At 40.7% G+C, this 23,787-nt stretch overlaps 1 protein-coding gene across 1 annotated transcript in view; it reads right to left on the reverse strand.

Annotated features, from left to right (window-relative positions):
* The window catches only part of LOC105910140 (NACHT, LRR and PYD domains-containing protein 12-like), a 26,870-nt gene extending 3,089 nt beyond the window's left edge, over positions 1-23,781 (reverse strand). Inside the window, exons 1-7 of the mRNA XM_031562079.2 lie at positions 22,485-23,781; positions 19,658-19,828; positions 14,853-15,023; positions 9,600-9,770; positions 8,269-8,439; positions 7,102-7,275; positions 1,105-1,151 (exon numbers count right to left, since the gene is read on the reverse strand). Coding sequence (XP_031417939.2) covers positions 1,105-1,151; positions 7,102-7,275; positions 8,269-8,439; positions 9,600-9,770; positions 14,853-15,023; positions 19,658-19,828; positions 22,485-23,677 — 2,098 coding nt within the window. The 5' untranslated portion in view covers positions 23,678-23,781. The remainder of the gene's footprint in view (positions 1-1,104; positions 1,152-7,101; positions 7,276-8,268; positions 8,440-9,599; positions 9,771-14,852; positions 15,024-19,657; positions 19,829-22,484) is intronic.
* Positions 23,782-23,787: the final 6 nt, after the last annotated feature.

The raw sequence follows: 23,787 nt of genomic DNA on the forward strand, positions 1-23,787 counted from the left end.
GTGTGTGTGTGTGTGTGTGTGTGTGTGTGTGTGTGTGTGTGTGTGTGGGGGTCAGTATGTGTTTTTGTCTGTGTAAGATAATGTGTGTGAGAGAGAGTGTGTGTGTGTGTGTGTGTCAGTCTGGGTGTATGTGTCTATGTCTGTGTAAGAGAATGTGTGTGAGAGAGGGTGTGTCTGTCTGTCTGTCCGTTTGTCTCTGTGTGTGTGTGTGTGTCTGTGTGTGTGTGTGTCAAGAAGGTGTATATGTATAACATCTTGTGTGTGAGTGTATATTTCTGTGTATTTTGTGATTTTGTATCTGTAACTCATTCTTGGATGGGTACTCTGTCTCCGTCACACTGAGACCTGAACAAATGGCATGTGAACCCCTCCCCCCCCCAGATAGCCTCCTTCCTGCTATCAACCTTTGTACCCTGTTATCACCCCCCTCCCCCCATAGGTGAACCCCTCACCCCACTGTCTCCCCCTTCCTCTCACTTATAGGGTGTGGTCATCCCCTCCCCTATTGTATTCTACCTGACTGAATTGGATAAATACCAACATAGTCTACAGTAAGGTAGGCCTTTCTTGAGCACCAGCTGAGAGGGGGTCTCCACGCTGAAATATTAGTTTGAGTGAGTGCGTGTGTCAGGAGGGAGTATAGGTGTGTAAATGAAGTGGAGTGTGTGTAAAAAAGTCTGTTTCTCTGTCTCTTATGTGTCTGTTTATGTGTGTGTGTGTGTGTGAGTTTATTTCCTTGTCATGATAGCACATGTCATGATAATTTTATGGCAGTAAGCTGGCAGCAGTTTTTAGGGCCAGACACTGCAGTTGCTCAGCACCAGCTGTATGAGCTGGGAGTCAACTTGATCACATTCATGTTCATGTTTTAGAATTATCACAAGTCAAATGGCATCAGAAAATGACCAAGTGAAAACAAAGAAACATCAGCCTCCCGTACTGACGGGACACTGATCACACACACACGATCACATGCACTGCTAAACCTATAAACAAACACAAACTTTTTTCTTTTTTTCATTCACACACACCCCAATGTTTCCATGTGTTCATACAAAATCATGCGTATTCTTTTTTCAGGGAAAAATTAATAAAATCACTCACATTTTCTCGGTCCTGGTTTAAGCCTGAACTCTCCTCCATGGTCATACCTCAAGAAAGAATGGGAGAAGAAAATTCAGTTGAGGTCCAAAACAGTGAGTTTAGCATGTGAACTGATTTGTTATCAGTATATCATTTCAATCATTCAAAACTATATACACTTTGTAGATTCACACGGAAAAAACTAAGTATGCAATATAAAAACAGTAATATATTTCATAGTCTGGATACACCTGGGATATTTTTTCAGGACAGCTGACATATGGCTGTACACAGACACACTGGACCCCCTTCAGTTTCCCCATCAACAAATCAGATCAACTAAGGATCTCCACAGCAAACATGTTAGAATGCGGTTCATTAGCTTCAGCTCAGTATTCAACACCATCATTCACTCCACACTAACAGACAAACTACTCATGATGGGCCTTATCCCCTCCCTCTGCAGCTTGATCATGGACCTCAATAGCAGAACACAATCTGTCAGCATTGGGCCTCTCTCCTCAAAGACTCTACACTCTTCACACATGACTGCACTGCCTCCTATGAGAGCAACTCCATCATCAGGTTTGCTGATGACAGCACTGTCATAGGCTTGATCACTGGTGGTGATGAGACAGGGTACAGGAGTCAGGGCGTCAAGCTGAGTGGCATGGTGCCATAAGAACAACCTTTCCCTCAATGTCAGCAAAACTAAAGAGATGATTGTGGATCTAAGGGGGAAGGAAGAGGACATCAGCACCAACATCATCAGTTACTTCACATAGACGGGTCTGCACTGGTGAAGGTGGGCACCATTCAATTACTAGGAGTTCACATCAGTGAGGACCTCACATGGTCATACAGTACAGACCAGCTAATCAAGAAAGACCAACAGCAGCTGTACTTCCTCAGGAAATTGAGGGGGCCACCCAATATCCTTACAAACTTCTACAGGTGCACTATTGAGAGTATGCTACCAAACAGGCTGACAGTGTGGTATGACAACAGCACTGTTCAGGACCACCAGAGTCATCAAGACAGCAAAGAAGGAGCTCTGACCATAGACAGGGGTGTGACGCAAGCACAGATAATGTACCCAGTTTACCCAGACAGTCTGGCAGGTGGGACTGTAGAGCGAGCAGTTACTGCTGGAAGGAGAGAAGTGGGGAAAAGGGGAGGCAGTGTCACATATCAGTCTGGTGAATTATGTGCTCATTTGTTGGTTTGTGTGGTCATGTGTTCTTTGCATAGTGGTTGCTTGAATTCAGCTGTAGCCAGTGGGCAGGGGGAACTGTGTGGCAGGAACTCCATATGTGGTTATGTGGACTGAGGAACTGATGGACTAATGGACTGATGGCCACAGGGTTAATTGAATGATTGGGACACTGGGCGTAGATATCCTTTTTAAACAGGGTGACTGAGAAGGAAGGCGACTCGACTGGTGGCCCTGGAGCGATGATCCAGCAGTGTCAGCAAGAAGTAAACAACCAACAGCCAGCTGGCGTGTGGAGAAGAGATGCATGCTAGCATGAAAGGAAAGTGCTAATTATTAGTTTACACTGAATCATTTGTGTGAATGGGCCAGCCTCGAGTCTGCTGGTTGTTGAGTGTTTGTTCTTGTGTTCCGGAGGATTGTGGAGTCTGAAGTTGCGGCCAGGGGGAAAGTGGAACCTTCATTGGTGGAAGAGAGAGAGAGAGAGACGCAAACGTTTCCCATCCAAAGGCAAGGACTGCTTACCGCCCGCTATATGTGTGCATGGGTCGGCGTTTTGCCTGCGCCAGAACAAAGACCAATGGGTGCATTGGGATTGTGTTTTGTTTTGTTTTTGGTCGCAGCAGGGGAAGCCGCGACCATATCTGTGTTTTTCGTCTTTTGGATCCGGCAGTGCACCCGTTCAGCGGGGCAGGCATGAACTGGGTGAGTCCCTCTTAATGGTGTCCACTTACTCATGTTAGATTTAGGTGGTTTTCATATACTTTCAACTCATATGAATTGCTCCCCCACAAGAATGTATCACATTCACGCCACCTTCATTAACAAACAAATGGTCAGCAAGACCCTCCCTGTCTGCTGACATTCACACCTTTTCATATATAGGTAGACCCCATGCCTATCATGCCCCCAACTTACCCTTTGAACCAGACCACAGACACACCCATTATACTAAGTTGCGTATTCTATTGACTTGTATCTAACTTGTATGCTGAGTGTTGTTGTGTTGGAGAAAGAACATCATAGAGACACCAACTGCTATGTGTGGTGAGAGAACGGAGCAAGGAGCATTGAGGAGACATTGCAGCCTTTGATGACACGGCCAACAAAGAAGAGAAACGACACTATGGACCATATCTCCTAATCTCTCCTTCTCTCTCTCCAGCGCAGCGTGTTGTGTGTGCTCGAGGTCTGTTACGGAAAATAAACCGACACCCTATCCATCAGACCGGCAGTCCATCGACTTCTTTGCTGAAATCATGCAACCGCAACTAACGCCAGAGCTAAAATAGAAATCTGTTATATTAAGTATAACAGTGGTGTTTTCACGGGAAATCTGATGGAATACGCCGATACTCTGTGTAGCATTTCCACCCAGCCCCAACGATATATTTCACTGAGGAGTTGAGTGTAATCTAAAGAGACGAGCGCCTGCGTGGAGTAAGTTAGCCACCCTTAATGGTGGTGTAGCTTGCTGTGTGTGTGAGCCCATTTGTGCACTGACATTTCATTATGTGTTGTGTTCACGCCTGTATTATAATGCCAGTGTTGTGCCTAGCTGGGGGTTGCAGTGGCTGAGTCCTATGGGAGATTTTTTTGTGTTTCTTTTCCAATTTATTGTATTTATTATTTCCAATTGGCCTCCCTGCTAATAGTGTTGTGCTCCATCATATTTGTGGGGCCTGTCTGTGGATACTGTGGGTAGCCGCTTCATACTGTGGTTGACTGGGGTGGGGTATGTGGCAATAGGCCTGGTCTAATGTAAGAGAAAATCAAGTTTATTGATGTCACCCATGTTTAGTCATCAACAAGCAGTTCAGTTCAAGTTCATTTCAAGCAGTTCAGTTCAAGTTCATTTCAAGCAGTTCAGCTCAAGCAGCAAACAAATTAATACTAATTTCACAGTTCTGAGAAAAGAGGCCTGTTACCAGGGTTCTTGCACAATTTCAAAAGTAAAATGTAATGCTTTTTAAGACTTTAAGACCTCAACAAATATAATTTAAGACCCAAAAATGTCACAATTTCTTTGGAATACTCAATTCAGGGGTGCAAACTCATCAGGGTTCAAAAAGGTGACAACGATGCGAACCCCCTAGGAGGGTCCGGGCATGCTCCCCGGGGAATATTTTTTATATATAAGAACATTTTGCACATTTTAAAGTTCAATGCATCAATCTGGTGCACTTTGACAACAAAATTATGAGGCTAGATCTATGAAGAACTTTGTGCTGTTGTAAACAATTTTGTGCTCTGGTAACAGTTTAATCATAAACATTCCTGTGTTGAATGTTGCACAGGCACAGGCCAACCCAACCTGCCTCTAGTTGAGCCACAGTAATCGCATCCTCCTCCAAAACAAACTGAAGTAGGAGAGTGGTACATTTGTTCAGTTGCAGTGAAGCGCCCGGCAGTAGAAAACGGGTCAGTGTTTCAGATTACAGATTACATAGGGACGTGTGGTCAGGGGAGGCAGAGCCTCATAAAAAGTAAAAAACTAAATAAATATTAATATGTATCTACTGATCTGTGCTTTAAATAAAATGTTTGTATGATTCCGATAATTTTTCTAATCAAAATCGCTGAATTTGACCATGAGCATGTTCCAGTTCAAACAGAGGCGACTCGCGAGGTGAGGCAGCAACGAGCTGCGCCTCATCTCAGATTGTGCAATCCCTCACACACTGGGTTGAGCACATGCCTTTTGCTTTCTCATTGTTTGTCATCACTGAAATCTTTGTAGACACTGTTATTATATGTCGTTTGTATCCATAGAATAGGTAATGTAATGTATTTCACGTATGTGAAGAAGCTATTTAGTCTTGCTGATCTGTCATAAAACCACAGTGAAAAAGCACATAGGGGAGGCAAACGTAACCTCTGCCTCAATGAAGGGGGCATGCGAGAGCCTGGAAAATAGTCTTCCAATCCAGTGAAGTGATAAATACATAATGGGAGACCAATGCCAGAGCTAAAAGGTTTGCTTTAAACGACAGGACAGAAGATAACTTTAGCAGCTAAACTCCGGACCAAACTCGCCTGACGGCCATGTCTTTTATGTAAATGTACATTTTTCTGCGTTTTCACGCTTAGATTTGTCAAAAGTTACCGAGAAAAAGACACTGTACTATCCGATAACACCGTTGTTGTAACCAGCAAAAATGGTTGATGTGATTTGCGAGGCGTCTGTCAGCCAACTGTCTGACTTTAGCACGTTAGCCTACGTTAGATAGCATAACGTTATTGCAGCGTACCAACGTTACACGTTACCGTAAATGCCATCTTAAAAAGGCCGCTCGAAACCAACGCTTTCACCCGAAAGACATGTCTTGTAATACACCTGTCAATTACAGCATTGAGGCAGCTACCTTCCATTTCGAACAGACCAGAAGATTCGAAATAAAAAGCGTGTCATGGTGACATGGGTTGGCCAAACAAACAAGCTTGAAAGAAATATTCATGACAGCTTGCGTTCACAGATTACTTGGAGATACCCAACTGTGTGTGTGTGTGTCGAACCTCACATCGACCACCGTGTAATGGCGACACGCAGCCTGACGTCAGCGTCTGTAGCCGACGTACCGTAAACAGCTATTACATTGCGGAGACTCATTTCACACAATACTAAATTAATCAACTATTAGATGTTTTAAGATGCGCCACTGTGCTTTCTCATCGCCATTAAGCGCACCGGCAAAAAAAATTAATACCTACAGCAACTTTACGTGAAATTTAAGACAATTTAAGACCTTAATTACCCGAATTTTAATTTAAGACATTTTAAGACTTTTTAAGGACCCGCGGGAACCCTGGTTACCCTGAGGTGTCGCTGCTGGTGTGGAATTTGACAGGGCCAGCACTGGCCAGCAGTGACAGTGGCCGTAACTTACAACTTTTTAGGTCAGAAAGATCACCATGGGACACGGACAAGATAAGTTTAATAGCTGAACTGTAAGAATTGAGGTTCTCAAACTGAGGCCCCATTGTTAAAGAGTTAGTTAGTTACAGCTCCCCAGGGGATCCATGATTAAGCAACATTGTGGCGACTGAGGTTAAAAAGACTGATCTGTGTACAATGATGTCAGAACGTTCTCTTCAGCCGAGAGGTGATGAGCTCCTGCGTGAACTTTATCATTCCGACTGAATCTTGTACATCTCTTAAAACTCAGTAAACTCAACTCAAACGTATTGCTCCGTGTGGCGGTCTTTCACTTGATTCTCTGTAAACCAACACGTAGAAATAGTTTAAATCTAACACTAACCACGTACTGTATTTTGCCCAGGGACTGTGTGTTTGGCTGCCGGCCCTCTAAAATAAAACTGGTAAACTTCACTTGTGTTTGGTGTTGTGTGTCTCAGAGGGGTCTGGACCTGTACAACATTGAGGTCGCAGTGAAAACAGAAGGAGTGTAACAACACTGTTGCTATGGGCACCAGAGACAACTGGATCCACCCACAGTACTGCTGGGAAGCTTTGGTTGAGACAGACGTCTGACAACAAAACTGACTGCCATCAGCCCTAGCTGCAGCATGTTGTGACTGAGAGAAGATGAGGGGAATAGAAGTGGCTGCTGACTGGTGATACTAGCAGGACATGTGCACCCATGACTTCTTGGAATTTAGGAAGAGGAGCAACATGCACATCCATGTAGGAATAGAAAGATAATGCACCTCCAGCAGTCCACTCTTGGTGCTCTTAGTGAAAAGACTTTTCCCATCCGCTCCATTACAATCTCCCTCCACACCCCCTGAGCCTTGGTGCCCTTAGCAACATGTTATGTACACCCAGATAAACATGCAACACTCACCTGAACGTCTCTAGTTTACAGTTGGGATCATTCAGTCTGTCTGTGAGCTCTCTGACACCTGAGTCTCCTGGGTGATTGTAGCTCAGATCCAGCTGTTTCAGGTAGGAGGGGTTTGATTTGAGGGCAGAGGCCAAGAAAGAACAGCCCTCGTGTGTGATGAGACAACAACACAGTCTGAAACAAGAGATTGTCTTTCATCATTATTAGAGAAGGAAAATGCATTAAAGTAGGGCTGCTCGATTATGGGAAAAATCATAATCACGATTATTTTGGTCAATATTGAAATCACGATTATTCAAACGATTATGTTTTTGCTTGAAAACATGTATTTATTTACTGAAAACTTTAAAATATCCTCTTAAAAAATACACAAAATGTTCAATTGAAAATAATGTACAAATATGTATATGCAATTTTTATAAAACATTTAATGAATAAAATAAATATATTTAGACAATCAAATGACATAGAAAAACGTATAAGTATCCACACTAAACTTTTTTCGTGTTTAAGTGCACTGCCACAACATTCTGAATCTAACATTTTTTTAAGCGACACTCAACAAATTGCATCTGTCAGAACTCACTTCAGCAAAAATTATTATGTATTATGTGTGTGTGTACTCCTGTGTGTAGCTCATCTGTGTGTACTCCTGTGTGTAGACCAACCCGTTAGCAGCAGACGTGCCTAGTGCATGCTTGTGCTGTGTCGAGCTGACCGTGGCTAGTGGCTGAATAAACATATTCTTTCACTAAGCCATCTTCTACAAGTCTGTTATTTCTGAAGAAGCTAACTTGAACCAAGCCTGGGCCTTCGAAGAATTCGCCGGAGAACAGCAGATTCTTTCATTTGCATAGTGTACTGATATGGTGAATGTGTTAAGTGTTTGGATTCGAAACGGATTAACAGACTTTTACTACAAACATATACAAATGGGACACTTAATGAATGAAAACACATCCTGAATACTGATTACATGTTTTCTGGCTGGCTCTTAATAGGCAGCGATTATACAAGTGCAAAAGTGTGGTATGCAAGTCCACAACAATTCTGACCTAAACTGATTGACTGGTCAACAGTTCATGGACAGCAAACTAATCTAGCACATGCATCAAAAGCTCCAATCAGGAGTGATACTAGATAGTAGAATGAAAGTCAAACACAAACCTTAATGTCTGTAGTTTACAGTGAGGGCTACTTAGTCCTGCAGAGAGAAGCTGAACACCAGAATCCTTCATTTCACTGTTTGTGAGGTCCAGTTCTGTCAGGGAGACCGATGACTGCAGAGCAGAGGCTACAGCCTTACAGGACTCCTCTGTTAGCTTACAGTCAGCAAGTCTGCGTAGAGTGAGAGGTATAGAGACAGAGAGTAGAACATGGTAGCATGACTAAAAATAATACTGTTCAGTTTAGAATGACAGACATTGACATTTTAACCATCAAATAAGGAGCAAAATGAGCTGAAACAGGTCATGGACCGCAAACGAATCTAACACATGCCTATGCTTGGTAAACTGTGGTGTTTCATTGTAGGTCTGTAGGCTGAATTTGCATAATTACAAGGAGATTTTTCTTTTAAAAAACACTGAGCAGAGGGCAGGTTTAATTCTTAAAACTTGGTTTCCACATTTTCTTTTCCAAGGTTACATTGTGCTGTTGACTTACAGATTATGCTTAAGTAAAAGCCATCTTATTGATGTCTCTTTTCTGTTGTCTTCATTTGCACGTTTGGCATTGAGGTAATCCAAAAGTAATGGAAAGTAATCAAGATACATTACTTTAATATTGTGATACTTGGATTAGGTTACTGAATACAATTTTTAACAGGTAATCAGTAATTGTATCGGTATACATTTTTAAAGTAACCCTCCCAACCCTGCTTGGTGATCACAGGGTCTCTCTAACTCCTGAGTCTGGATGCAGGGTGGCCCATGTGATCCGGGCTCTGATATAAACCTCCCCTTTCAACTGATAAAATACTTAAAAAGGTAATGTTTGTTCCCTGTCTAGTTAGAGAAGCTAGTGAATCTTTATGTGAAGCCATGCTCTCTCTCCCTTGATGCGCCTCGCTGTTCCTGATTTTTCTACCATTGCCTGACTGAGGTCTCCATTCCTGTCGTATAAAATTACTAACATATCTTGGCCACCTTGGGTAGCATCTCTGTCTGAGATATTTGTATTTATTTGAAACGGATTAACAGACTTTTACTACCAACAATACAAATGGGACACTTTGTATCAGTTCTATTTAAACACTACAAATGTTCTTACAGGAATGTATGAAAACACATCATGAAAACTGATTACATGTTTTCTGGCTGGCTCTTGATAGGCAGCGATTATACAAGTGCAAAAGTGTGGTATGCAAGTCCACAACAATTCTGACCTAAACTGATTGACTGGTCAACAGTTCATGGACAGCAAACTAATCTAGCACATGCATCAAAAGCTCCAATCAGGAGTGATACTAGATAGTAGAATGAAAGTCAAACACAAACCTTAATGTCTGTAGTTTACAGTGAGGGCTACTTAGTCCTGCAGAGAGAAGCTGAACACCAGAATCCTTCATTTCACTGTTTGTGAGGTCCAGTTCTGTCAGGGAGACCGATGACTGCAGAGCAGAGGCTACAGCCTTACAGGACTCCTCTGTTAGCTTACAGTCAGCAAGTCTGCGTAGAGTGAGAGGTATAGAGACAGAGAGTAGAACATGGTAGCATGACTAAAAATAATACTGTTCAGTTTAGAATGATAGACATTGACATTTTAACCATCAAATAAGGAGCAAAATGAGCTGAAACAGGTCATGGACCGCAAACGAATCTAACACATGCCTATGCTTGGTAAACTGTGGTGTTTCATTGTAGGTCTGTAGGCTGAATTTGCATAATTACAAGGAGATTTTTCTTTTAAAAAACACTGAGCAGAGGGCAGGTTTAATTCTTAAAACTTGGTTTCCACATTTTCTTTTCCAAGGTTACATTGTGCTGTTGACTTACAGATTATGCTTAAGTAAAAGCCATCTTATTGATGTCTCTTTTCTGTTGTCTTCATTTGCACGTTTGGCATTGAGGTAATCCAAAAGTAATGGAAAGTAATCAAGATACATTACTTTAATATTGTGATACTTGGATTAGGTTACTGAATACAATTTTTAACAGGTAATCAGTAATTGTATCGGTATACATTTTTAAAGTAACCCTCCCAACCCTGCTTGGTGATCACAGGGTCTCTCTAACTCCTGAGTCTGGATGCAGGGTGGCCCATGTGATCCGGGCTCTGATATAAACCTCCCCTTTCAACTGATAAAATACTTAAAAAGGTAATGTTTGTTCCCTGTCTAGTTAGAGAAGCTAGTGAATCTTTATGTGAAGCCATGCTCTCTCTCCCTTGATGCGCCTCGCTGTTCCTGATTTTTCTACCATTGCCTGACTGAGGTCTCCATTCCTGTCGTATAAAATTACTAACATATCTTGGCCACCTTGGGTAGCATCTCTGTCTGAGATATTTGTATTTATTTGAAACGGATTAACAGACTTTTACTACCAACAATACAAATGGGACACTTTGTATCAGTTATATTTAAACACTACAAATGTTCTTACAGGAATGTATGAAAACACATCATGAAAACTGAATACATGTTTTCTGGCTGGCTCTTGATAGGCAGCGATTATACAAGTGCAAAAGTGTGGTATGCAAGTCCACAACAATTCTGACCTAAACTGATTGACTGGTCAACAGTTCATGGACAGCAAACTAATCTAGCACATGCATCAAAAGCTAGATACTAGATACTAGAATGAAAGTCATACACAAACCTTAATGTCTGTAGTTTACAGTGAGGGCTACTTAGTCCTGCAGAGAGAAGCTGAACACCAGAATCCTCCATGTCACTGTTTGTGAGGTCCAGTTCTGTCAGGGAGACCAATGACTGCAGAGCAGAGGCTACAGCCTTACAGGATTCCTCTGTTAGCTTACAGCCAGCAAGTCTGCGTAGAGTGAGAGGGATAGAGACAGAGAGTAGAACACGGCATGGTAGCATGACTAAAAACAATACTGTTCAAAAGTTTAGAATGACACAGATATTGACATTTTAACCATCAAATAAGGAGCTAAATGAACCGAAACAGTTCATGGACAGCAAACAAATCTAGCACATGCCTATGGTTTGTAAACTGTGGTGTTGTGCATTTTCATTGTAGGTCTGTAGGCTGAATTTGCATAATTACAAGGAGATTTTTCTTTAAAAAACACTGAGCAGAGGGCAGGTTTAATTCTTAAAACTTGGTTTCCTCATTTTCTTTTCCAAGGTTACATTGTGCTGTTGGCTTACAGATTATGCTTAAGTAAAAGCCATCTCATTGATGTCTCTTTTCTGTTGTCTTAATTTTCACATTTGGCATTGAGGTAATCCAAAAGTAATGGATAGTAATCAAGTTAAATTACTTTAATATTGTGATACTTTGATTAGGTTACTGAATAACATTTTTAACAGGCAATCAGTAATCGGAATACATTTCATAGTAACCCTCCCAATCCTGCTTGGAGGTCACAGGGTCGCTCTAACTCCTGAGTCTGGATGCAGGGTGGCCCATGTGATCCGGGCTCTGTGATGTATACTCCAACCCTTTCAACTGATAAAATACTTAAAAAGTCATGTTTGTTCCCTGTCTAGTTAGAGAAACTGGTGAATCTTTATGTGAAGCCATGCTCTCTCTCCCTTGATGCGCATCGTTGTTCCTGATTTTTCAACCATTGCCTGACTGAGGTCTCCACTCCTGTGGTATAAAATTACTAACATATCTTGGCCACCTTGAGGAGCCTCTCTGTCTGAGAAATTTGTATTTATTTGAAACGGATTAACAGACTTTTACTACAAACAATACAAATGGGACACTTTGTATCAGTTATATTTAAACACTACAAATGTTCTTACAGTAATGAATGAAAACACATGAAAACTGAATACATGTTTTCTGGCTGGTTCTTATAAAAGTGCAAAAATGTGGTATTGAAGTCCACAACAATTCTGACTACACTGATTGACTGGTCAATCCATACCGTGGGTCAAAATAATTATAATTATCCCCTGAAGAAATATCACTTTGGTTCTTTTTCTTTGAAAATACAATCTGAATCCATTTACTGACCATGTACACACAAGCATTTGAGAATCTGTGTTCAAAATTCATTACACCATTACAACTACTTAGTGTACCAGGAGACATTGATAGGTGTCAGGAGTGTTCTGTCACTTTCTCCAAAATGCAAATGGTTTTGTAGAGAGAAGTGTGAACAGATCATGGACAGCAAACGAATCTAGCACATGCATCAAAAGCTCCAATCAGGAGTGATACTAGATACTAGAATGAAAGTCAAACACCAACCTTAGTGTCTGTAGTTTACAGTGAGGGCTACTCATTCCTGCAGAGAGAAGCTGAACATCAGAATCCTTCAGGTCATTGTTTGTGAGGTCCAGTTCTGTCAGGGACACCGATGACTGCAGAGCAGAGGCTACAGCCTTATAGGATTCCTCTGTTAGCTTACAGTCAGCAAGTCTGCATAGAGTGAGAGGTAAAGAGACATAGAGTAGAACCTGGTAGCATGACTCAAAACAATACTGTTCAAAAGTTTAAAATGACACAGACAACTCCAGAATCTGTCAGGTCATTGTTACTCAGGTCCAGCTGTAGCAGGCAGTTTGGTGACTACAGAGCACAGGCCACAACCTCACAGGATTTATCACTGGGTCTATGACCAGCTAGTCTGAAAGACAATATCATGGACAGAACAGTGTAGATCACTTTCATTTTACACAGCACAGAATAACAAAAGTGTAGTTATTCCTATGATAGGAATTCCTCCCTGCATATTTATTTTTCTGTGCACTATCTGCTAATCATATACAAAAGTGTAGTAGTATGATTATGTGTGGGGAACATAGGAGCTAGCCTCATGGATATCATTGTATCGTCTATCATCTCTTGTGTGAATGTCTCTTCAAATAAACATTTTCTCCTGTTCTTTCAGGAACTTTAATTATCACATCTTTAGCCTGCAAAATCTATCTTCAATTAGTCATTTTAAAGTGAAGAAAACTTTAGAGAACATACCGAAGTGCCTCAATTTTAAAGTGTGGATCCTTCAGTGTAGCAAATAACAGGTTCTTTGCTGATTCGGCAGGATTATTGTCGCTCACATCCAGCTCTTTCATACAGGAGGGGTTTGCCATCAGAGTGAAAGCCAGACAAACATAACCGTCATCTGAGATATGACTATCAGAGAGCCTGAAAGAGACACACACAATTGTATACACATACAGAGAGGGAGAGAGAGAGAATTGTGACGAAATATAGCTATCTTGAATATCAAGCCCAGTAAACCCCCAGGATACAGTCTGGATCATTTTACATTAGCTTCTGATTCATGATAGCACTGGCGAATAATTGAGTATATCAATAATCCCATCCCTTCTGCCTTACTACTGGACAATAGTGTAGATTTGGGACTATCAATGCTGAGGTTATGACAAGACTTTTGCAGTCAGATAAAATGTAAATTTAAGAAGCACAGGTCATGATAATATTGCAGGGGTGTACTCTAGCAAAGAAAGAAGAAAGCAGAACAGCCAGGCTTGTTGGCATGGCAGTCAGAGCACATACTCAGGGTAGTATTGGAGCTAGGGCTGAACGATTTGGGGAAATAATCTAATTGCGATTTTTCCTCCCAATATTGCGATTGCGATTTAATATGCGATTTTTTTTGTTTTATCCTAATTTTTTCCCCAACAAATCGTAATGAATGATTTCAATATGACCAACACAATATTAGATACATTTAGTGTAAAATATTATTTACCACAATTCAAATTTGTATTTAACTGCTCATTACAGAATCAAGAACAACAAATCGGTGGCTTTGCCACTGTGCATTTAAGTAATGTAAACAAAGTCATTGTAGGAATAAACACGGAATGCACTTTTTAAACACTGTGCAAAATTTACCATCTTAAAAAAAAAAAAAAAATTATAATTTTTTTTTTTTTTTTTTTAGATCACGTTTTTAATCGCGAACGTTGCGGTTAGAAAATCGCGTTCTATCATATCGCGATTAAATCGCAAATGCAATTAATCGTTCAGCCCTAATTGGAGCTCCATTTTATGAAATATGAACAAGAAAAACACTATCACTGGCCAACAGACCCAGTAATTATACCCTAGTAATTACATTTGAGGAAGTCAGCAAGTCAACCCCTACACTCTCAACATTCCAGAGCCCCAGTGAAAGGCTTATTAAAGAGCAAACTCTCATCCATGTTCACATGAGTACTTCTACACTAAACTTTCAGCATCTCTTCAGCGTCTTCTAACCGTAGATCCCTGATGTTCTATTATTGGAAAATGCTAATTGTCAAGAAGCATCCAGACTGCTACAGATGACCATCGAGCTGACAATCAAGCACAGCAACACAGTAGCTTACATGATGCTGTTTAATGTTTGCAGTACAACTGGGAAAAGTACAAAACTAAATGTAGTAAATTCATTGTTTAAGCAATTCAAATGAAAACATTTTTAAGAACAGTACACTTTCGTTATCCTCCAATTCACATACTTAACCTGAAAAAAAAAACACTATACACTCAATATAGCCTCACTGTTTATTCCATTTGAATGCTTAAGTGGTGATGTGTGATACAGAACTATGCTGATATTGTTCATGTTATCAGGAATAATGATAGTGTAAGACCAACCTTAATGTCTGCAGTTTACAGTGAGGACTAGACAGTCCTTTAGAAAGAAGCTGAACTCCAGAATCTCTCAGGTCATTGTTGCTCAGGTCAAGCTCTAGCAGGGGGTTTGCTAACTGCAGAAATGAGGCCACAACCTTACAGGACTCATGTGTGAGTTTACAGCCTTTAAGTCTAAAAGACAGCATGAAAAAAAAATGTTTAAATATGTGTGTGTGTGTACACTCGGAAATATAGATAAGACACTCTTAAATAAAACTCACATGAGAAAGTAAATAGAGATAATGACAGTGAGAGTCTGCTAATGTCAAAACAATGTAGTTGATTAAATACTTGGCACCGGATGAAATTAATGGAAAATTGTGTTTTGAATCTAATACACTTCAATAAAAGGAAGGTTTACACTTTGTAGGTACACCTGGAATGTGTCCATTGTGTTTGACTTTAATCAGTAACTTGTGTATGGTTGAAACAAAATATATCTGAAACTTTAAGACACACTAAATAAAACTAATGTGATGGCAAAGGTACAACTTAGCGGTTGTTTTTTCTGGTTACACACCGGATGTAAGACTCTGGATCACACAGTGATACAACTCAATGATGTTTCTCTAAAAACAAACATAATACTTGCCTCAGTGTTTTCAGTCGGCAGTTTGGGTTTCCAAGACTAGAGAGCAGCTTCTCGAATGATGTTTGCATATCACAACCACTCATGTCCAAGACACTCAGTTGAGAAACACAAAACTGCAAGACTGACACCACGGCCGCACAGGAGCTGTCCTTGAGTCTACAGCAGATGAGGCTACAGGGGGGAGGAAGAGACTGTAAGAAACAGTTCCTCTACACATCTTCCATTTCCAAATATATGAGTTCTCTGTCCAACAGTATCTGCCCAACAGCATTTTTCTAAATATACAGACCTGACTTTACAGTCTTGAGTCAGTGGTTGATGGAGCAGTTCTCCTCCACTGTCCTGAACCTCGCTGTCACTGATGTCCAGCTCTCTCAGGTGGGGGTTTGCCCCCTGAAGAGTCAAGGCCAAAAACCTTCCAGTCAATTTACAGCCAGCAAGTCTGCAAAAACAAAATTGTGTAACAGACCATCACAAATTGTGAAATCAGAGAGCAAATTCTACCTAGAGTAAAACATTGATGTTGCTATTGTCTGGTAAACACAATCTTAACAGTATGTGACTTAACACGATCTACAATATTACTGACCTCAGTGTCTCCAGTTTACAGTTTGGACTCAGAGAGCAGCATTTCTCCTGATTGCTGCAGGTTACATTCTAGTCCCCAGTCACTCAGCATGTATCTATCTATCCATCTATCCATCTATCTATCTATCTATCTATTAAACAAAATATATCCTAAACCTTAGACTGGAGAGTAACACTAAATAAAACTAATGTGACAGCAAAGGTACAACTTAGCTGTTGTTTTTTCTGGTTACATACCGGATGTAAGACTTTTGATCACACAGTAATAAAACTCAATGAATTTCTCTAAAAACAGAAATATTACTTGCCTCAGTTTCTCCAGTCGGCAGTTTGGGTTTCCAAGACTAGCGGGCAGCTGCTCTTCTGATGTTTGCAGATCACAGCCACTCATGTCTAAGACACACAGTTGAGAAACACAAAACTGCAAGACTGACGCCACGACCGCACAGGAGCTGTCCTTGAGTGTACAGCAGATGAGTCTACAGGGGGGAGGAAGAGACTGTAAGAAGCATGTCCTCTACACCTCTTTAATTTCCGAATAAGAAATACTAGTTAAGGAGGAAATGCGTGAAGACATGGGTTCTCTGTCCAACAGCTCTTCTCTTAATATACAGACCTGACTTTACAGTCTTGATTCAGTGGTTGATGGAGCAGTTCTCCTCCACAGTCCTGAAGCTCGCTCTCACTGATGTCCAGCTCTATCAGGTGGGGGTTTGCCCCCTGAATAGTCAAGGCCAAACATCTTCCAGTCAATTTACAGCCAGCAAGTCTGCAAAAACAAAATTGTGTAACAGACTATCACAAATTGTGAAATCAGAGAGCAAATTCTACCTACAGTAAAACATTGATGTTGCTATTGTCTGGTTAACACAATCTTAAAAGTATGTGACTGAACACGATCTACAATATTACTGACCTCAGTGTCTCCAGTTTACAGTTTGGACTCTGTAGAGCAGAGAACAGCATTACTCCTGACTGCTGCAGGTCATTCTGACTGAGGTCCAGCTCTCTTAAGGGGGAGTTTGCCCCCTGAATAGTCAAGGCCAAACATCTTCCAGTCAATTTACAGCCAGCAAGTCTGCAAAAACAAAATTGTGTAACAGACTATCACAAATTGTGAAATCAGAGAGCAAATTCTACCTACAGTAAAACATTGATGTTGCTATTGTCTGGTTAACACAATCTTAAAAGTATGTGACTGAACACGATCTACAATATTACTGACCTCAGTGTCTCCAGTTTACAGTTTGGACTCTGTAGAGCAGAGAGCAGCATTTCTCCTGACTGCTGAAGGTCATTCTGACTGAGGTCCAGCTCTCTTAAGGGGGAGTTTGCAGACTGCAGAGCTAATGCGACCATCTCATATGACCTCTCTGTTAGCTTACAGCCAGCAAGTCTGCATAGAGTGAGAGGTATAGAGACAGAGAGTAGAACATGGCATGGTAGCATGACTAAAAACAATACTGTTCAAAAGTTTAGAATGACACAGACAACTCCAGAATCTCTCAGGTCATTGTTACTCAGGTCCAGCTGCAGCAGGCAGTTTGGTGACTGCAGAGCACAGGCCACAATCTCACAGGATGTATCACTGAGTCTATGACCAGCTAGTCCGAAAGACAATGTCATGGACAGAACAATATAAATCACTTATATTTTACACAGCACAAACATAATAAAAGTGTAGTTATTCCTAGGTCGCCTCCCTGCATATTTATTTTTCTGTGCACTATCTGCTAATCATATACAAAAGTGTAGTAGTATGATTTTGTGTGGGGAACATAGGAGCTAGCCTCATGGATATCATTGTATCGTCTATCATCTCTTGTGTGAATGCCTCTTCAAATAAACATTTTCTCCTGTTCTTTCAGGAACTTTAATTATCATATCTTTAGCCTGCAAAATCTATCTTCAATTAGTCATTTTAAAGTGAAGAAAACTTTAGAGAACATACCGAAGTGCCTCAATTTTAAAGTGAGGATCCTTCAGTGTAGCAAATAACAGGTTCTTTGCTGATTCGGCAGGATTATTGTCGCTCACATCCAGCTCTTTCACACAGGAGGGGTTTGCCATCAGAGTGAAAGCCAGACAAACATAACCGTCATCTGAGATATGACTATCAGAGAGCCTGAAAGAGACACACACAATTGTATACACATACAGAGAGGGAGAGAGAGAGAATTGTGACGAAATATAGCTATCTTGAATATCAAGCCCAGTAAACCCCCAGGATACAGTCTGGATCATTTTACATTAGCTTCTGATTCATGATAGCACTGGCGAATAATTGAGTATATCAATAATCCCATCCCTTCTGCCTTACTACTGGACAATAGTGTAGATTTGGGACTATCAATGCTGAGGTTATGACAAGACTTTTGCAGTCAGATAAAATGTAAATTTAAGAAGCACAGGTCATGATAATATTGCAGGGGTGTACTCTAGCAAAGAAAGAAGAAAGCAGAACAGCCAGGCTTGTTGGCATGGCAGTCAGAGCACATACTCAGGGTAGTATTGGAGCTAGGGCTGAACGATTTGGGGAAATAATCTAATTGCGATTTTTCCTCCCAATATTGCGATTGCGATTTAATATGCGATTTTTTTTGTTTTATCCTAATTTTTTCCCCAACAAATCGTAATGAATGATTTCAATATGACCAACACAATATTAGATACATTTAGTGTAAAATATTATTTACCACAATTCAAATTTGTATTTAACTGCTCATTACAGAATCAAGAACAACAAATCGGTGGCTTTGCCACTGTGCATTTAAGTAATGTAAACAAAGTCATTGTAGGAATAAACACGGAATGCACTTTTTAAACACTGTGCAAAATTTACCATCTTAAAAAAAAAAAAAAAATTATAATTTTTTTTTTTTTTTTTTTAGATCACGTTTTTAATCGCGAACGTTGCGGTTAGAAAATCGCGTTCTATCATATCGCGATTAAATCGCAAATGCAATTAATCGTTCAGCCCTAATTGGAGCTCCATTTTATGAAATATGAACAAGAAAAACACTATCACTGGCCAACAGACCCAGTAATTACACCCTAGTAATTACATTTGAGGAAGTCAGCAAGTCAACCCCTACACTCTCAACATTCCAGAGCCCCAGTGAAAGGCTTATTAAAGAGCAAACTCTCATCCATGTTCACATGAGTACTTCTACACTAAACTTTCAGCATCTCTTCAGCGTCTTCTAACCGTAGATCCCTGATGTTCTATTATTGGAAAATGCTAATTGTCAAGAAGCATCCAGACTGCTACAGATGACCATCGAGCTGACAATCAAGCACAGCAACACAGTAGCTTACATGATGCTGTTTAATGTTTGCAGTACAACTGGGAAAAGTACAAAACTAAATGTAGTAAATTCATTGTTTAAGCAATTCAAATGAAAACATTTTTAAGAACAGTACACTTTCGTTATCCTCCAATTCACATACTTAACCTGAAAAAAAAAACACTATACACTCAATACAGCCTCACTGTTTATTCCATTTGAATGCTTAAGTGGTGATGTGTGATACAGAACTATGCTGATATTGTTGAATAATGGAATAATGATAGTGTAAGACCAACCTTAATGTCTGCAGTTTACAGTGAGGACTAGACAGTCCTTTAGAAAGAAGCTGAACTCCAGAATCTCTCAGGTCATTGTTGCTCAGGTCAAGCTCTAGCAGGGGGTTTGCTAACTGCAGAAATGAGGCCACAACCTTACAGGACTCATGTGTGAGTTTACAGCCTTTAAGTCTAAAAGACAGCATGAAAAAAAAATGTTTTAAATATGTGTGTGTGTGTACACTCGGAAATATAGATAAGACACTCTTAAATAAAACTCACATGAGAAAGTAAATAGAGATAATGACAGTGAGAGTCTGCTAATGTCAAAACAATGTAGTTGATTAAATACTTGGCACCGGATGAAATTAATGGAAAATTGTGTTTTGAATCTAATACACTTCAATAAAAGGAAGGTTTACACTTTGTAGGTACACCTGGAATGTGTCCATTGTGTTTGACTTTAATCAGTAACTTGTGTATGGTTGAAACAAAATATATCTGAAACTTTAAGACACACTAAATAAAACTAATGTGATGGCAAAGGTACAACTTAGCGGTTGTTTTTTCTGGTTACACACCGGATGTAAGACTCTGGATCACACAGTGATACAACTCAATGATGTTTCTCTAAAAACAAACATAATACTTGCCTCAGTGTTTTCAGTCGGCAGTTTGGGTTTCCAAGACTAGAGAGCAGCTTCTCTAATGATGTTTGCAGATCACAACCACTCATGTCCAAGACACTCACTTGAGTAACACAAAACTGCAAGACTGACGCCACGACCGCACAGGAGCCGTCCTTGAGTCTACAGCAGATGAGTCAACAGAGGGGGAGGAAGAGACTGTAAGAAACATGTCCTCTACACATCTTCCATTTCCAAATAAGAAATACACGTAAAGAAGAAAATGCGTGAAAACGTGGGCTCTCTGTCCAACAGCTCTTCTCTTAATAGACAGACCTGACTTTACAGTCTTGATTCAGTGGTTGATGGAGCAGTTCTCCTCCACTCTCCTGAAGCTCGCTGTCACTGATGTCCAGCTCTCTCAGGTGGGGGTTTGCCCCCTGAAGAGCCAAGGCCAAAAACCTTCCAGTCAGTTTACAGCCAGCAAGTCTGTGAAAACAAAATTGTGGAACAGACCATCTCAAATTGTGAAATCAGAGAGCAAATTCTGCCTAGAGTAAAACATTGATGTTGCTATTGTTTGTTTAACACGGTCAGTCAGTTCATGATTTAGTACAGTAAATATATTACATATTGTTCTTCTAATTTGAAAGGCCCAAATGGTGGATAAATGTATCTACTCATCCATTCCCCAGTCGAATGTTAGTCTGGTAATTGTATCCAAGTCCAAGCACAACTATAGAAGCGGCTGTAAGAAACATGTCCTCTATACCTCCAAATAAGAAATACTAGTAAAGAAGGAAATGCGTTCAGACATGGGTTCTCTGCCCAACAGCATTTAAATATACAGACCTGACTTTACTGTCTAGATTCAGTGGTTGATGGAGCAGTTCTCCTTCACAGTCCCGAAGCTCGCAGTCACTGATGTCCAGCTCTCTCAGGTGGGGGTTTGCCCCCTGAAGAGTCGAGGCCAAAAACCTTCCAGTCAGTTTACAGCCAGCAAGTCTGCAAAAAAAAAAAATGTGGAACAGACTATCACAAATTGTAAAATCAGTAAAACAGTAAAATATTTATGTTGCCATTGTCTGGTTAACGCAGTCTACAGTTAACAGTATGCGTCTGTTAACACAGTCAACAATATTACTTACCTCAGTGTCTCCAGTTTGCAGTTTGGACTCTGTAGAGCAGAGAGCAGCTTTTCCAATGACTTCTGCAGGTCATTCTGACTGAGATCCAGCTCTCTTAAGGGGGAGTTTGCAGACTGCAGAGCTGAGGCCACAATCTCATATGACCTCTCTGTGAGGTCACAGCTAGCAAATCTACAATTATAAATCATATGCCAATATGTGTCGGTGATTATTAGGTGATTTTCAAAGGTTTACATTGATAACATACAGTATGCGTAATAGAATGAGCTACACTTAAGAAATTAACTGGCAATGAAAAAAATATTTTTTCACACTTATAGTACCAAATAGCAAGTATGCTGCAGCAGATCAAATTCTTTGAAATGTTTTCTTTTTGTTTTGTTTTGAAAAATTTGTATTACATTTACAACGGAACATTCAATTCTGGTCATGCTGACAACTAGTACATAAATAAATGCTGGAACAGCAGAAATAGCTTGTTGTAAGTCCAATACCAGATTTGTTGAACCACATCTAAATAATCGATCAGTTGTCAGTACAGTAGTTTGCTATGATGATACCAACAGGGCTTAAAGTAAAGAAAATGTCTGTAACTGAAATTATTATTATTAAAAAAAATTTTTAAACCATTTGTCTGTTCTTAGTATTACAGCTAGCTGAGTATACAAGGAGAACATACATTGCTCGCATTACTCGCACCTTCTGATCTTGTATAAAACGTAGAGTGAAATGTGGCTAATAATTAGAACATGTAAATAGTTATGGGGTAATGGAATTTATTAGCATTGAAATGTACTGTGATTAGAACTAATGAATGAATTAATGTATGTTCGCGATCAATCCTCTAGGATGCTGTGATGAAAACATTAAACCTCGCCACCATTTCAAAGCGCCTCATCTCCTGTGTCAATTCCTTGGTGCGCCCAACCACCCGCTAACCTAAACCAACCGTCAAACACAACGAAGAGTAGCAGCGGGCCGTTGGATAGCGAGAGAGAGGGTTACATAAGCATTGGTTTTAAGCTGATTTCTCAGACTTTATTATTTCCATATGGGATGTAATTGGGAACTCACCGGGCCTTTCTGCAGCATCTCACAACTGGTATTAGTCTCCTCCGTCCCTCCTCTGATGTGTTGTATTTCGTCAAGTCACACTCATCCAGCACCTCCTCAGACATCAGAAGCATGTGAGCCAGTGCTGAACAGAGAGCAGGTGACAGTGCACCCGAGACGCCATCTGAATTTTTCATGTATGTCTGGACTTTTTTATATAGGGAATGATCATTCATTTCAAATAAGCAATGGAAAAGATTGATGCATCTTTCAGGAGACAGATCCTTTCTGTTGAGATCCTTGATGTACTGACAAGTTTTCTTGATGCTCTTTGAGCTGCTGTGTGTTTTTGACAGCAGACCTTGTAAAAGAGCCTGATTGCTCTCCAATGAGATGCCTACAAGGAAGCGGAGGAAAAGGTCCAGGTGTCCATTGTTGCTGTCCAAAGCTTTGTCCACGGCTCCCTTCAACAGAAAATGCAAGGGAAGGGGGGCTTGCAGGTCTTTGTGTCGTTTGCTGGTGAATGATTTCAGTCTCTCAAAATGTTCTGACATGTAGGAGTGAAACACAAACATGGCTGCCAGAAACTCCTGGATGCTCAGATGCACAAAGCAGTAGACCTTGTTGTGGTGAAACACACATTCCTCCCTGAAGATCTCAGTGCACATGCCAGAGTACACTGAGGCTTCACTCACATCAATGCCACACTCTCTCAGGTCTTCCTCATAGAACATGAGATTGCCATTCTCCAAATGCTTGAAGGCCAGCTCTGCCAGTTTCAGTATGACATCTTTATGTGAATCCAGGAGCCTCTGCCTATCTTTATAATTTTCCTCTTGATACTTCTGGTTCTTCCTGGTGGTCTGGATGAGCAGGAAGTGTATGAACATCTCAGTCAGAGTTTTGGGGGCTTTCTTCCCATCAGCCTCTTTCAGTATCTGCAGAAGGACAGTGGCTGAGATCCAACAGAAGACTGGCATGTGGCACATGATGTGGAGGCTCCTGGATGCCTTAATGTGCGAGATGATTCTGTTAGCTTGATTCTGGTTAATGATCCTCTTCCTGAAGTACTCTTCCTTCTGTGGGTCACTGAACCCTCGTACTTCTGTCACCTGATTGATGCACTGAGAAGGGATCTGACTGGCTGCTGCTGGTCGGGAGGTTATCCAGATGAGAGCAGAGGGAAGCAGAGTTCCCTGAATGAGGCTCGTCATCAACACATCCACTGATGATGTTTGTGTCACATCAGACAACTGCTGGTTCTCTTGGAAATTCAGCGGAAGTCGACTCTCATCCAGACCATCAAAGATGAACACAATATGGC

This window comes from Clupea harengus, chromosome 24 (genome assembly GCF_900700415.2).
Source record: "Clupea harengus chromosome 24, Ch_v2.0.2, whole genome shotgun sequence".
Classification (NCBI taxonomy): Eukaryota; Metazoa; Chordata; class Actinopteri; order Clupeiformes; family Clupeidae; genus Clupea; species Clupea harengus.